The following is a 15,044-nucleotide window of genomic DNA, read 5'->3' as shown; positions in this document are numbered from 1 at the left end:
AGAACCCTTCCTACCTTTAAGAGGACGGCGACTGTGTACAAAAGCAGATTTGGACAGATAATTCCTCTGGAACGTAGGGATAGGAGACAGAAATAGGTTTCAAATCCTGCAAGACCCTGCCTTTATCCTGGATGGATTTAAAAAGCTCAGCAGCAGCAGAACCAAAAAGGTTCTTATCAAATGGAGCATCCAACAACTTAGCCTTAATATCATTAGGTGAGGGTTGGAGATGAAGCCAAGAATAATGTCTCAAAACAGAACCAAAGGCATCAGCCCTAGATGAGGCATCAGCTGCATCATAACTACATTTCATAGAGTGGCGAGTCACTTGGAAGGCAGAACTCAGTAGAGAAAGGGCCAAGACCTTCTCTTCTGAATCAGGGAGATCAGGGACAGCCTGAGAAGCTTGAGAAAGAGGGGCTAAAACATACCTGGGCATATGTGCCTGGTAATTAACGGCCTGAAAAGCCAGGGTGGAAACAGCATATACCTTTTTTGCCTAAACGTTTAATAGCTCTACTGTCCTTGTCTGAAAGTAGTAGTATAGTAGATGGCAAAAGTTTAGAAGGCGTGTTAGAATGGACAGACACTACAGAAGAATCAGCAGGACAATAATCAGGCACCTTGTAAAATTTATCGGGTTTCTTAGGGGCTGGAGGTTTTGAATCAGGGGTCACAGAGGTGGCTGAAAAGGTATCTAGAAGGGCAGCCAAGACAGGAGGTAGAGCAGAGGGCTTAGGAGACTCCATTTGGAGGAATTCATAATACCTTTTTTGAATATCAGAAACCGGAGAACAGTCCCATTTGAAATATTCTATCATGTGAGAAATCGTGTCCCCAAAGGACAGTTCTTCCAAGGGAAAGTCTGGACTAATAGAATCTTCCTCCTCAGATCCATAATCCAAGGGAGAAGGGATTTGAGAGGAATATGCCAAAGTCTTTTCCCCAGAATCCAAATCCTCTTCAGATGATACCTGCTCTCTGGGCCACTTAAAGGGAGTAGATTACCAAGGAGGAGCAGGCACAGAAATTCCTTGGGGAGGGCTTTAAGGCCATTAAGGCATTAAACAACCCCTGGATAAAATACTGTCATTCACACTGGGGATCTTTAGTAGCTGGGGAAGCATACTTTTTTGTTTTTTCTTTTGAAGGACCCTAGGAGGTTCAGACACTTGCCTACACAAATGCAATAGGAATCCCCTCCCAAACTAAGGTTTGTGGTATCTCCATCTGTCTCTGAAATAATCAGATGAGGTTCTCCCTCAACATCCAAAGTGGACATCTACAGAACATCTGAGGATGTGCAAGAAGTCAGATCCAGGCCAGCCTCCACAACAGGGTCAAGGCAGAGGAATCCGATACCAAAACCAGGCAATCCTCTGGGCTTTCCCCAGCCTCAAGAGAGATGTCCAGGAGAAGTGGGACAGCAGCCAAATCAGACATGTTTTTTATGGTGTTTCTTGGCAGGCAGCTGACCTTTGTGATGGAAAGATTCTGCCATAGCACCTTGTGCCAATAACTTAAGATGGCGTTTCTCCAGGTATATCAACAAGGAGGAGAGAGGACTATGTAGGATCTTAGGAACAAATGCTTGGTAGACAAAACACTGCACATGGTTGTAAAAGCAACCAAATAGAAGAGACACTGCTAATGATGATCTTAACAGGAAATCTGCCTCCCACACTGACATTTTCCCTTCTGGATGACATGTAAACTCACAAAAAATGAAAGTAAGGCATTTATCTGAAACATGGCTCAGTAACAAGGGCAGAAGGCACGTTAAGACCGACTATCAATGCTGGCATTTGGACTGGGGTCAAAGAAGTTCTTATGTATGTCACCTTCATGCCCTACTCCTTGAGCAGGGAATGCACTGTACATGAGACATACGTCTATGTATTCCTAAGGCTTTGGTATACTGGCTGGACATAAGAGATTCCCTGCCAAGGGCAGCCTAATGTAAAGGATACTGCAACAGTGACATGGAAAGACATCTTGGGTGACTGACAGAACAGCTGGAAGTATAACCTCTTTGACAGTGGACCTGGTCAGATGCAAGAAAATCTGACTTACTGCATAAACTTTCTTGTAAAATCTTACAAAAAATTGCTGTAACCTTTGTTATAACATCCTGCAGACACCTATTCTGTAGTCACCATTTACAGCTTTGCTGCCATTGTCTTGATACAATACCAGTGTTGAAAGCCTTTCCTAGGTATTGTTGGATCTACATAATGTATTAGGCCGACACAAGGAATAACACACCACTGACAGATTACTGCAAGTTCAGTCTCATGTCTGTAGCAGTGGAACAAACCTGTGTATGTATTCATGCATGATCTTGTCATTACAAGTAGAGGGAAATAAACCAATGAAATCTCCAAAAACTTACAATATGACTTTGAACTGCTTTGGGCCTGGCTAATAAAAAAAATTACAGATGCCAACAATTCTACCACTTTTCTGTTTGGCACTGCTCAAAAGATTAAGCAGTCTTCCACACTTACCATTACAGACCCAACTCAACGCCTTACCAACTATCACTTGATAAAAAGTGATCTAAGAGTAACCCTGAATCCTTCTCTCTTATTTACTGTTCATGCTGAGACTCAAACAAAGCCTAAGCCAATGAAAAGCTGCATACTCAGTCTCAAATGTCCTAATTCCAGAGGCCAGAAGATCTACAGCTAATCAATGCTCCTTCCCCTAGGATTGAAAATGAACTACCCCTGCTTACTAGAAAACTCACCCATCTAATACCCACCTGCTATAAATCACTGAAAATAAAATACTCTGCTTCATTATCATAGCAGACAGGGAATACCAGTGCCATACAAAGCCAAGGGGCTCCCAGTATCATCCAGTGGTTAACACCCTTACTTACAAGAACAAGTTACTCAAAGAGTGCAACTACAGACAAATTACTCAACAAAGAGTGCAACTACACTCTCAGGGGTACAGTCATGACACTCGGTTAGATCCCCCTAAAAATTAACCACAACAGAAACAATACTTTTTGAAAACTACCTCAACCAGTTGAAATAAAACCTGTCTAGTTTTAAATTGCAGTTAAAATCATCTCAGAGTTGAATATGCCTGTAAATGATTCACAGATATTGCATAATTTCCTTGACAGTGGACCTGGTCAGACGGAAGTAAATTAGGCTTAATCAAACACAATGTGCTAAGCTTGTCCCTGCAATGTACTATTCCACTTTCTTACTAAAAGGGTACAGGACATTTTTCCTGTTCTTTCTAGCAAGTCAAAACAAAGTGAACTTGACAACCTACTTGTGCTAGCACTTGTTTAATTTAGGAATATGGTAACAGTCATTGTAAATAATGTATTAACTGCTGTAAAGTGTTGTATGTACAACTACTGAAGTAATATTTCTGTAATAAATGTACATTTATGTTATGCTTCTTTCAATCTCTCTGTACACTGTTTTGTATCATCTTACCTTATCTCAGGTCATGAATGAAAAGGGTCTTTGGAGCAGTACACCTGCCTGGTTAACAAATGTAAACGGAATATAAACCTATAAAGTATGACAATCTCCACACACACATGCTGAAAGGAGCAATACTTGCCAATGGATCCTGTTCCATCTATGATAGCAGTCACTGTGGAGAGTGCTTTTGCATTTCCTCGAAGGCTTTCATGGGTTCCCTAAATAAAGGAACAGAAACAAAGCAGATGGCAAGCTTTACAGACAATCTGGCAGGACAGTATTCACCAAAGAGTGGGGTTGTAAAGCAAATAAACATCAGCAAAAGGGGTTTTGCACGACTCAGTACTGATGAAGTTCACAAATGATTTTAGCAATGACAAAAAAACAATACTGCTTTCCCTGTATGTGGCATAAGGCTTCATCACACACATACTGAACACTAAATGCAGAATGCAAGAACTGGTACAGAACACAGTGACATCAAAAATACTTCACAGTATCAAGCAAGTGGAGCTTCATACAAAAAAGTACTCACAAGCCAAGCAATAAAAACAAGAACCTCAGTGAGAAGGAGCACAGTACTAAAAGAACAGTACAGTTTTGTACCTACCATAAATGTAGATGTCCGATAGGTATGCATCTGCAGTCCTAACATATGGGTTGTCCTGCCTCAGGCAGCCCTTCGGTCGGCCGGATTCCAAAGTCTGGGTCTGGCCTCGGCTGATGTCGCACTTCACCCGACGTCATAGCTGCTGTTTATTGGGTATAAAGGCATCAGCCGACGCCATTTTCCTCAGTGTTTCTTGCCCCAGATGCCAGGTGCCCTCTAGTAAGGCTAAATTTGGATAAATGCAAATAATTCCAAACAGTAGAGAGCAAACAATATAAAAAAAAAAAATATATATATATATATATATATATATATATATATATATATATACATACATATATACAAACAAATACACCATAATAGATTCCCCCAGCTAGCTAAAAGAGGGGTAAATACCCTAGGAATGCCACAGAGGGGAAGGAGGGTGGGTAATCCTGACTGCAGATGCATACCTATCGGACATCTACATTTATGGTAGGTACAAAACTGTACTATGTCCTTCAAGGATGCATCTGCAGTCCTAACATATGGGTAGAATACCATAGCCAAACTGGGGGAGGAGGCACTAAGATAAAGATGGTGTAGTTAAGATCCCTTGCAAAACAGCAGTTGCAAAACCTGCTCGGGATCTAGAGTATAAGGGAAGATTGTAATGCTTGGCAAATGTATGCACGGAGCTCCAAGTAGCAGCTTCTAAAATGTCTTTGGTAGCCACTCCTCGTAGGAAAACTGTAGTGGTGGCTGTAGCTCTTGTGGAATGAGGTCTGATATTATCAGGAGTAGTCTTTCCATGAAAAGAGTAGCAAAATCGAATGCAATTTCCTATCCATTTTGAGATGGTCTGTTTTGAAATTGCTTTTCCTTGCATTCCTGTTGCATATGCTACCAGAAGCTGGTCAGTTTTTCTGCTGGTCTTAGTTCTGTCCAGATAGTAGCGTAATTGTCTGTGCACATCCAAGGTATGTAGCAGTCTTTCCCCCCTGTTCTGTGGGTTGGGGAAGAATGTAGGTAAATGAATCGCTTGGTTCAATGATACTCTGGAGACCACTTTTGGCATAAAGGTAGGGTTAGTTCTCAGAGAGACTCTGTCTTGATGGAAGATAAGGAAGGGTTGTACTGCCATTAATGCCTGTAACTCAGATACCCTTCTTGCTGAAGTAATTGCTAGCAGGAAAGCAGTTTTCCAAGACAAGAATTGTAATTCTGCTGTTGCTGCTGGTTCAAAAGGGGGAAGTGTTAACTTTTCCAGCACAAAGTTGAGATCCCATGTAGGTAAAGGTGGTTTCCTTGGAGGCTTTACATTTTTGATTCCTCTCAAGAACTGCCTGAGTAGAGGATGAGAGAAGACAGGAGGATCCATGTTGTATTCTGCTGAAATTGCTGATGCATGAATCCTAATGGAGGAGTAAGACAGGCCATTGTGGAACAGCTCTGCTAAATATTCCAGGATGTGTGCTATGTTTGCCAATGAGACATTTTCTCCCTTTGCTGCACTCCAAATAAGGTATCATTTCCACTTGGCTGAATAAGTCTTCCTTGTGGAGGGTCTGCGTGCCTCCAGGATAATGTCCTTAACCCTCTGAGATAAACCTGGGTTATTTTGTTTTATGTAATATTCCAAGCCGCTAGCTGCAGTGTTTTCAAGTTTGGATGTAGGATCTTGTAGTTGTCCTGTGTTAGTAGTAAGGGACACAGAGGTAGATGCCATGCGTGTGTCCGAGACATGCTTCTCAGTAGCGGGTACCAATGTTGCCTCGGCCAGTCTGGAGCTATCAGAATTACCCTTGGCTGATCCTCTCTGATCTTCAGTAGAACTTTGTACATCAAGGGAAGAGGTGGAAATGCATATGCTGTCAGGTTTTTCCAGCTGAAGGAAAGGGAGTCCACCCTCCAAGCAAGTGGGTGGTATGCTCTTGTGCAGAATTTCTTCAATTGGTGATTGTGTGGGGAGGCAAACTGGTCTATCTGTGGTAGTCCCCATTTCTTTGTTATGGCTTTGAAGATATCTGGATGCAGCATCCATTCGTGAGCATCCGTGGTAGTTCTGCTTAAGGTGTCTGCTAGAGAATTTTCTTTTCCTGGTACAAATCTGGCCTGAAGTTGAATGTTGAGGTTCAGGGCCACATTCCACAGGTCCATTGCCATCCGGCATAGAGGATATGAATGTGTACCTCCCTGTTTGTTGATGTACCACATGACTGTGGTATTGTCCGTCCTTATCAGCAGATGACCCAGTTGGAGTGGTCTGAATGCCTGGATCGCATGTTTTACTGCCAGCATCTCCTTTAGATTTATGTGTAGATTCAGCTGGTCTTGGGTCCATAGGCCTTGTATACACTTGTCCACCATGTGTGCCCCCCATCCTAGGTCTGAGGCGTCTGTGGTGATGGTCTGGCTTGGATGTGGTTTGTGGAAAGGCAAGCCTCTGTTCAACTGACAGGCCTGAGCCCACCACAGGAATTCTTGCTTCAGGCATGGAATTATTGGAATCTGGGCTTCTAGACTGTGCTTGTGTTGAGACCATACATTCCTTAGATACCATTGTAGCTTTCTCATATGCAGCCTGGCATGCGGAACCAATATTATGCAGGATGCCATGTAGCCCAGGGCTTGCAGGACTTTCCTTGCAATAAGCTGAGTTTGTGTTAATGTCATGAAGTAGACTGGTAGTTGCTTTTGTTTTTCTTCTGTGAGAAAAGCCATCTGAGTTGATGTGTCTAATTCTGCACCCAAGAATGTTATCCTTTGGGATGGTACTAGTCTTGACTTTTGCATGTTGACTGTGTATCCCAAGGCTTGCAACAGTTGTATGACATTTTCCAAATCTTTTGTTAACTTTGCCTTGTTGTCCGCTTGTATTAGGCAGTCGTCCAGGTATGGGTAAATCTGAATTCCCTGAAGTCTGCAATGAGCAATTACTGATGCCAGGCATTTCGTGAATACTCTGGGCGCAGTAGATAAGCCAAAAGGCAATGCTGAGAATTGATAATGCTCTGATCCTGCAAGAAATCTGAGGTGTCTTCTGCAATCTGGTCGTATAGGGACGTGCAGGTATGCCTCCTTGAGATCTAGAGTCACCAGCCAAGACTCCTTGCCCAGCATGGGAAGAAGTTGCTGGAGGGTCAGCATTTGAATTTTGGAACAATGAGGTATGTGTTCAGTGCGGACAAATCTAGAATAGGTCTCCATTGATTTTCTTTTCTTGGTACAAGGAAAAGCCTGGAGTAAAATCCTTGGCCTTGTTCCATAGGTGGCACCTCTTCTATAGCTCTCATCCTTAGTAAGTTGATGATTTGTCTTAGAGCATCTGTTTTTTGGCTTGGTGGTAGGTTTGGCATTCCTCTCTTTTTTGGTAGAGTATGGAAGTGAAACCTGTAGCCCTTGTCTATTGTTTGTAAAGTCCATTTGTCTCCTGTAATGTAATGCCAGTTGTCGGAGAATAAGGCTAGTTTTCTGCCCAAGGGTGCTTCCAGTTGTTCCCTGGTAGGCGGAACTAGAGCCAAGTCATTGTGTCTGCCCTGTGGAAGTGGTTGTAGTTGATTCTGTGGCAGTACTTCTCTGGTTGGTAGGTTGCCACTGACGTCCCCTGTAGGCACCTCTAGATTGACCTCTGCCTCTTGGGCGTCTATTTCTGCCTCTCTGCACTCTGGAGTTGTCTGGAAAGGACCAATTCTTCGAAGGCCAATTTCTGCTAAACCTCGGAGGTTGGACCTGTAAGAAATCCTTGACTGTTTGGACAGATTTTGCTTTTTCTTCCACCTTTTTTAGAACCTCCTGTGCAGGGGAGCCAAACAAACTTTGTTTCTCCATGGGAGCATCTAGGAGCTTTGACTTAACATGGTCTGGTAAGGATTGTTCTTTTAACCAGGCATGCCTTCGAATCACTGTTCCAGTCACAGCTGATCTAAAGGAGGCCTCCAGTGCATCATAGCCACATTTTAAGAAATGGTTACTGACCTGCTGAGAGTTATGTACCAAATCCTGAAGGGACTTGCGGTCTAAAGGTTCAGGAGAAGACAGTTTCTTATTTAGCTGGTCTAACAAAAATTCTTGGTACGGAATCATGTGAATTTGACAGTTCAAGGCTCTGGCCGAAAGAGTAGCAGAAGTATAAACCTTTTTACCCCATCTCTCTAATGCTCTAGATTCCCTTTCAAGGGAAGAGGGTTTTTGGCAGAGGCAGCTGCCACACCTTTAGGGCCCTGTGAAATGGTTTCAGGGTCTGCAACAGGAGCCTTATACAAATGGTAGTGTGTGTCCGGGACCCTGTAATATCTGTCTGGCTTGGCAGGGGCCGGAGGAAGAGAATCAGGAGCAGTACAGGCATCATTATATGCATCATCAACAACTGTTAGTACTGGCGGAATGGCTAAAGGCCTATGCTGTGGTAAGTGTAAAAAAGTCCTTAGCCTTTTCCTTGAGTCTGAAAAATCCTGGCCCTGCCATTGGAAGTGTTCCCTCATAGCATGCAAGGTTTCCCCAAAGGAAAATTCTTCAGGAGGAGAAGCAGAAGGAATGGAGTCTTCTGCATCAGAATCCTCATAAGGAGAATATGGGCCTTCGTGAGGGTCTGAAAGGTCTGAGTCATCCGAGGAATAATCTGTAGAGACAGGTTCCGGGAGTTCAGTCCTAGGCCTCTTGTCTGGAGGGGGCTGAGAGGCCCTGTCTGGGTGAGGTTGGGATCCTCTGATCAAAGAAATGAGATCCTCAGCCAGGCTGAGTATTTGGGAACTAGAGGTAGGCCTATGTGAAGGTGTTTTGGCAGGCAAGGCCTTAGAAGATTTAGCTGCCTTAGCCCTGGCAAAAGCCTTGATAGACATGGAAGCAGGGGGTCTAGCAGCCCCACGTGCAGGGGTAGTTATGTCTAAAGGAACAGTGTCTGATAAATCCTGGGTGCCTGCTTCTGTAGCAGTAAATTCAGTAGCAGATTCAGCCATGCTCTGTGAGGCCTCGGCTATTGGAAGCATGCTTTCGGCTGAAGGAAGAACCGGGGGCTCGGTTTCAGCCTAAACAGAGACATTCGCGGTTGGCCTAGCCGTGGTTTTAAACCGCGGGCCACGAATGTCGGTCCTTTTCCTTGCGCTTTTTAGCTAATTGAGTAGTCGGAGTCTCCGACGGCATTTTGTATGCAAAAGCGGGACCAAAAAACTCCTCTGCAAACTCCAACCGACGTCTAAGTGTCCGTCGGTTGAAGGAAGCACAGGCTAGACAAGCTGATACGTCGTGGTCTGGGCCTAAGCAAGGAAGGCAGTAAGAGTGGAAATCCTTATGAGGCATTTGTTTCCACAAGTTAAACAATTATTTACTTTGACATCGGCTGAGGCAAGAAAGAGTCCCCAATGGGGTACTTAGCTTTTTAGAATTCTTTGGTAGTAGAAATCTCTTGATCTGACTGACCGGCACTTGCGAACAGCTTCTGCTTCGGGCACTGCGCGGCAAGAAAGACTGAGGAAAATGGCGTCGGCTGATGCCTTTATACCCAATAAACAGCAGCTATGACGTCGGGTGAAGTGCGACATCAGCAGAGGCCAGACCCAGACTTTGGAATCTGGCCGACCGAAGGGCTGCCTAAGGCAGGACAACCCATATGTTAGGACTGCAGATGCATCCTTGAAGGACATCAACACCACGGAGCATGCACTAGATGTGAATATTGCAGTACTGCAAGAACACAAACAACAAGGGGCAGCCATCAGCTGTTACTATTGCAGTACTGCAAGAACACAAACACCACGCAGCCATGGGCTGTTATTACAGCAGTACTACAGGTATGCAAACAATAAGGAGTAGCCATCGGCTGTTACTACTGCAAGAATGCAAACACCAAGGTGCAGCCATCGGGAGTTACTTTTACAGTATTGTAGGAATGCGAACACCAAGGAGCAGCCCTTAGGAGTTACTATCATAGTACTGCAGAAATGCAAACACCATGAAGCAGCCATTGGCTGTTACTACTGCATTACTGCAGGAAGGCAGACACAATGAGCAGCCATAGGCTGTTACTACTCCATTAGTACAGGAACACAAACTCCAAGGAGCAGCTATCAGCTGTTACTACCACAGTAATGAAGGAAGACAAACACCAAGGAGCAGCCCTTGGCTGTTAGTACTGCAGGTATGCAATCAAGAAGCAGCCATTAGCTGATACAACTACAGTAATTTAGGAATGCAGATATAAAAGGAGCAGCCATCAGCTGTTACTACTTAGTACTAAAGGAAGACAAACACATCATTATAATACCTGAAAACTATATTTGTCTTACAGAAGTGGACAATGAGAAAGTAATAACAAAACTAGAGTTCCTCCAGCTGATGGGAAATGGAAGCATTGCTATTGCATAATCCTATGCAGAGTACAAAGTGCATCTATGCAGTCCTAGTAATGAGAGGAATAATAACATGTTGGGCCACTGCAATGTAATATGACACTATCCCATGTGTCTTGCTGCCAGTGAGTTATTTCCCAAACAAGAACCAGCCTTAATAATTTACTAAAAGTTGAAATAAATGGCTCAAAAATCATTAAGCGATCTTGTCACAATTAAGGCTTTCATAAGATGAGATCTGATGGCCAAGCACTCATTTGCAGTTGAACATTAAGAGGTAGTGTATGAATGGGCCCATGATAAATTATGAGACAGATACTAGTTGAGAAAAATAAGTAAAATCTGGACATGGAAGAATCATCACTGAACCAAATTACATGACTTGGCTGCTCCTCATTGGCCTACAAATGGCTCTGCTGCTCTCTTTGGAAATCCAAAATGAAGATCAAAAGTAGATTCCAAATAAGGCCCATTACAGTCAGAATTTCAGGAAAACTTTGTGAGCAGATGTGCTCTGAAGTGTTGCTGAACCATAAAAGAGGACCAAATTCTGCTGAAAATGTCTTGGCCTGTAGCTTTTATTTATATACCGGGGGGGGGGGGGACTGGCACCCCCCCCCAACACGAGTGTGTATAATAAAATCCCACTGAATCTTTTGCCTGTGTCTGAAGATCTACCTGCTAAACTGCTTTTAAAAAACTATACTGATTTGTCACACCTGTAGTTCCGCAGACAACAAACATTTTCAATAACATCAATTATTCAGCGGAAAAAGTTAAAATTATATTAATATTTATTTTACTTGTATATATGGTCACCAAGTAGGTTTTTCTTAATGCAAAACAAGGACTTGAAAGCAGCAAAAAAACTTTAAGCTAAGTAAATGTTTGGAAAAAAAAATCATACAAGAGCTGTCACTAGGATGGATACATAAGAAGAAAGGTACAGCAGTAGTAAAGTAAGCATCACCTACAAAAAGTTATATCCATTTATGCAATTCTACTGCGTAGTCAAAGACACCCCATTGTGTCGTTCTTCTATGTAGTCATCATAAACTCTCCATTGTGCCATTCCTCTACATAGTCATAGACTCCCCATTGTAACATTCCCCCATGTGGTCATCATAGACTCGCCATTGCCCTATATAGTCATCACTAACTCCCAATTGTGCCACTCCCCTACATAGTCATCACAGACTCCCCATAGTGCCATTCTACATACACTGGAAACATGAGCCACAAAGCATCATAGAAAATGATGAAGTTTATATCACATGGATCACCCATTACCAACAGTTCAAAAGACAGATGCTAGAAAACCAGACATACTGGTCCAAGAAAAGACAAAAATAGCACTGATTGAAATTGCTACACCCAGTGACTACAGTGTCTTGTGTACAGACAGACACAAAGTCATAAAATATCAGGATCTGCAGGCAGAAATGAGAGAAATGTGGAAGAAAGATACCCAGACAGTTACAATAGCAGTTGGAGTAATGGGTCTTATAAAAAAATAATCTACAATTGTATTTAGATGTTGCCAATCCATGTAACCCCATACGAATTGCAGGAGGAGTCATTACTGTGCACACTGCGAGTGCTGCAAAGAGCACTTTTGGCTGACAAAGATTGAAACAATACTAATTTCATGAACTTTAATTATACTTTGACTTTGGAATGGGGTCCATTCCTGTCAGTATTATTAACCCAAAATATTTGGAGAAATTAAAAGCTAAAGCCATTCCCCTACATAGTCGTCACAGATTCCTCATTGTGCCACTCCCCTACATAGTCAGCACAGTCTCCCTATTGTGCCATTCCCTCTGTAGTCATCACAGACTCCCCATTTTGCAAAGGTCCAAATGGAGAGAGAAGTCAGCAAGCAAAGGAGAGTAGTACTGCTGGAACTGAATTCATCCTCAAGTCTTGATAACTACCTTCATGAAGTTGACCTTGTTTTTCCCAAAATCTCACAAAGATGACACGGATATATAGACTGCATTTTATATAGCATATCTCATGGACAGAAGTAGGCTACAAAATAAAAAAAAGATAACCGAGTGCACAAGATCCAGGATAAAAAAAAAGTGTCCAATCCTTGTAGACACACTGGTGCCAGGGACTGATAACAAATGACCGTGTAGAATCCACAAGACACAGAAACATTCCTACAATGGGGCTAGGCCAGGACCAGGGGGATGATGCCACCCCTGTTGCAGAATGAAGCAGCAGTCCATAAAAATTGCAAAAACTGATGGGCCAAAAGAGAGCCATAAAGATGATAGAGTGGACTATTGAGGATAAGAAAGAAATTATGTAGTGTTACTGTTATGCAATAAGTCTATAATTTCCAGACAGAAGATATACAAAAAGATTAAGAGATAAATTAGAGGAAAGACAAAATTTATCAAGAAAAACTGTCAGAAGCTTCACATAAAAATTTGTGTTCATTAATACAACAGATTTAAGAAAAACATTATATAGACCAATAAACTTTGGGTCGTTTGGAAAAAGAAGAGACAGAGGAAGTGTGAAAATATAAAGAACAAAATCTGGAGACTTTTGAAAGGTATGGGGAAAGAAAGATCTCATATGGTCCAATATTTATGCAAAGCAGAAAGCTAAATTAATCAACACAAAAAAGGCAGCTGCAAAGATATTCAAAGAGAAATGCAGGCAAAGGCATCCAGATATGGAAAAATTCACAATAAAAAAAATAAGATCACAAGAGGAAACGTAAAACAGAAGATTAGTAAAGTAGAAGTTAAAAAAAATACAAGACAAAGTTACAGAACACTTGAAGTGAAGGATTTAGTGCTGAAAGTCTAACAGGTTACATCATAGCATGATGGAACAATCAGCTCTCAAAGTAAGGAGAAATAGGAGCAAGAGGCATTTGAAAAAGAAATATGGACATAGAAAAAAAGGAAAGATTTAATATGCTGCAATATTTATGCAAAGGAGAAAGCAAAACTAATCAATACAAAAAGGGCAGCACCAACGATACTTGAAGAGAAATCTAGGCAAAAGTGTCCGGACATGGAAAATTTTACAATGCAAAAAAAAATAAGAAAACAAAGGAAAATAAAAGAGGATTAGTAATGGAGAAAAAGAAATTGGAACTGAGGTTATTGATTACCTGCAAAGATATAGATTTAGCGTAGAAAATCTAACTCGCGAAACATTTGATCAGTAGCTATATGAATAAACTTTGGAGCCTTTCATAGGAAACCAGTACAAATGTTCAGTTAGAGTTGCACAGCAAGAGAACAGGAAACTGTGGCAACTCTGACGCAGTCAGTGTTGTGGAGTGATAGGCCAGTGAGCTCCCATATGAAAGAGCAATGGATGACATAGAATGAAACTGGAGTGAATGTGGCACAGCAAGATGCTCTGGAACTTTCTATGGAATGCCTGCAAGAAATAAAAAACAAAGAATGTGTCCTCGGTTTAGAAGAAAAAAGTTACTTGACTTAATAGAAAAGGACAGACATATAAAGGTCAATGAAAGAAATGTACTAAAAGTCAATAAAATTCAAAAAGTTAGAAGTCTGATAAACAAATGAAAACAGTGATTAGGACTGTCCATAGAGAGTTGTGTGCTATAACAGAAGTAAATCGGATAGATTATTGTGCAGCTAAATTAACAGATAAGTCTTACCACAAAAACACAGGGTAGTAAGGGACGAAATCAAATGCCATCATGGAAGTATCGACTAGAGAACACTAAAGCAATTATGACAAGCGTCACTGTTAAGTGTATAGAAGAGGGAACTGATCAACAAAAATACTCAGAAAGATAGATGTGATAACAACAATGTGCAGTATTAGAACAGATCAGGATCAACTTTGCACTATCGCAAATAATAAACTAAAAATATAAGCACGGCAGAAAAAACTTAGAAGATATGCAGATAAATATAAAGGAAAAGTACAAAATAAGGAAATTATTGATGACACACAAAGCTTTATAGAAAATTGAGATACAATCCAAAAGGAATTGAAACACCACGAAAAAAGAAAAAAATAGATACATTTTAGAGAAATATCTATAAAGATACTGCGGAACAAAGATGCTAAATGGATAGAAGTAGAAAAGATTAAGAAGTTCAAATGTACAGGGTGGGAGGCTGGCATACTGGTTAAGGTGCTTACCTTACAGACACAAGGTGCAGGGTTTGATTCTCAGACGGGGTAATTGGTTAGGCTTAAAATGGCCCACAAAGGCAGTAAGTCTAGTTCTAATCTATGAACCTATGAAGAATATGAAATGGGATGAAGTAATGACAAAGACAGATTAAAACAAAGTTAAGAAAAGTTCCTAACTGGAAAAACCCAGACCCAGATGCAGTACCTAACTTCTGGCTAAGAGTATTAACATGTTTACATAAAGATTTAGCCATGAGTAAGAAATATTTATTTGCACTCCTCAGACACCAGCCTGGTTAACAGGAAAAGCAATACTCCTACTTTAGTGCAAACCTGCAAGCAATCCTATAAACTAGAGAAAAATAACTTGCCTTCTGACAACATATACATTTGTACACTGGTACTGATGCAGACAGAGCTTACATTCATTCAGAAGAAACTCAGTCATACCAATACAGCAAAAGGGTAACAAAAGAAAGGCACATGGAACAAAGGATCATTTGCAGT

General features: G+C 41.6%; 1 protein-coding gene across 1 annotated transcript in view; it reads right to left on the bottom strand.

Annotated features, from left to right (window-relative positions):
- LOC122808527 (glucose-6-phosphate exchanger SLC37A2-like) overlaps positions 1–15,044 on the bottom strand; it is a 635,225-nt gene that overhangs the window by 445,266 nt on the left and 174,915 nt on the right. The window contains exon 3 of the mRNA XM_044079482.1: positions 3,592–3,670. Within this exon, the coding sequence (XP_043935417.1) occupies positions 3,592–3,670 (79 nt within the window). The remainder of the gene's footprint in view (positions 1–3,591; positions 3,671–15,044) is intronic.

This window comes from Protopterus annectens, chromosome 8.part0, assembly GCF_019279795.1.
Source record: "Protopterus annectens isolate FY-2018-M chromosome 8.part0, PAN1.0, whole genome shotgun sequence".
In the NCBI taxonomy this organism is placed as follows: domain Eukaryota; kingdom Metazoa; phylum Chordata; order Ceratodontiformes; family Protopteridae; genus Protopterus; species Protopterus annectens.
This window is presented reverse-complemented; position numbering and strand designations above follow the sequence as displayed.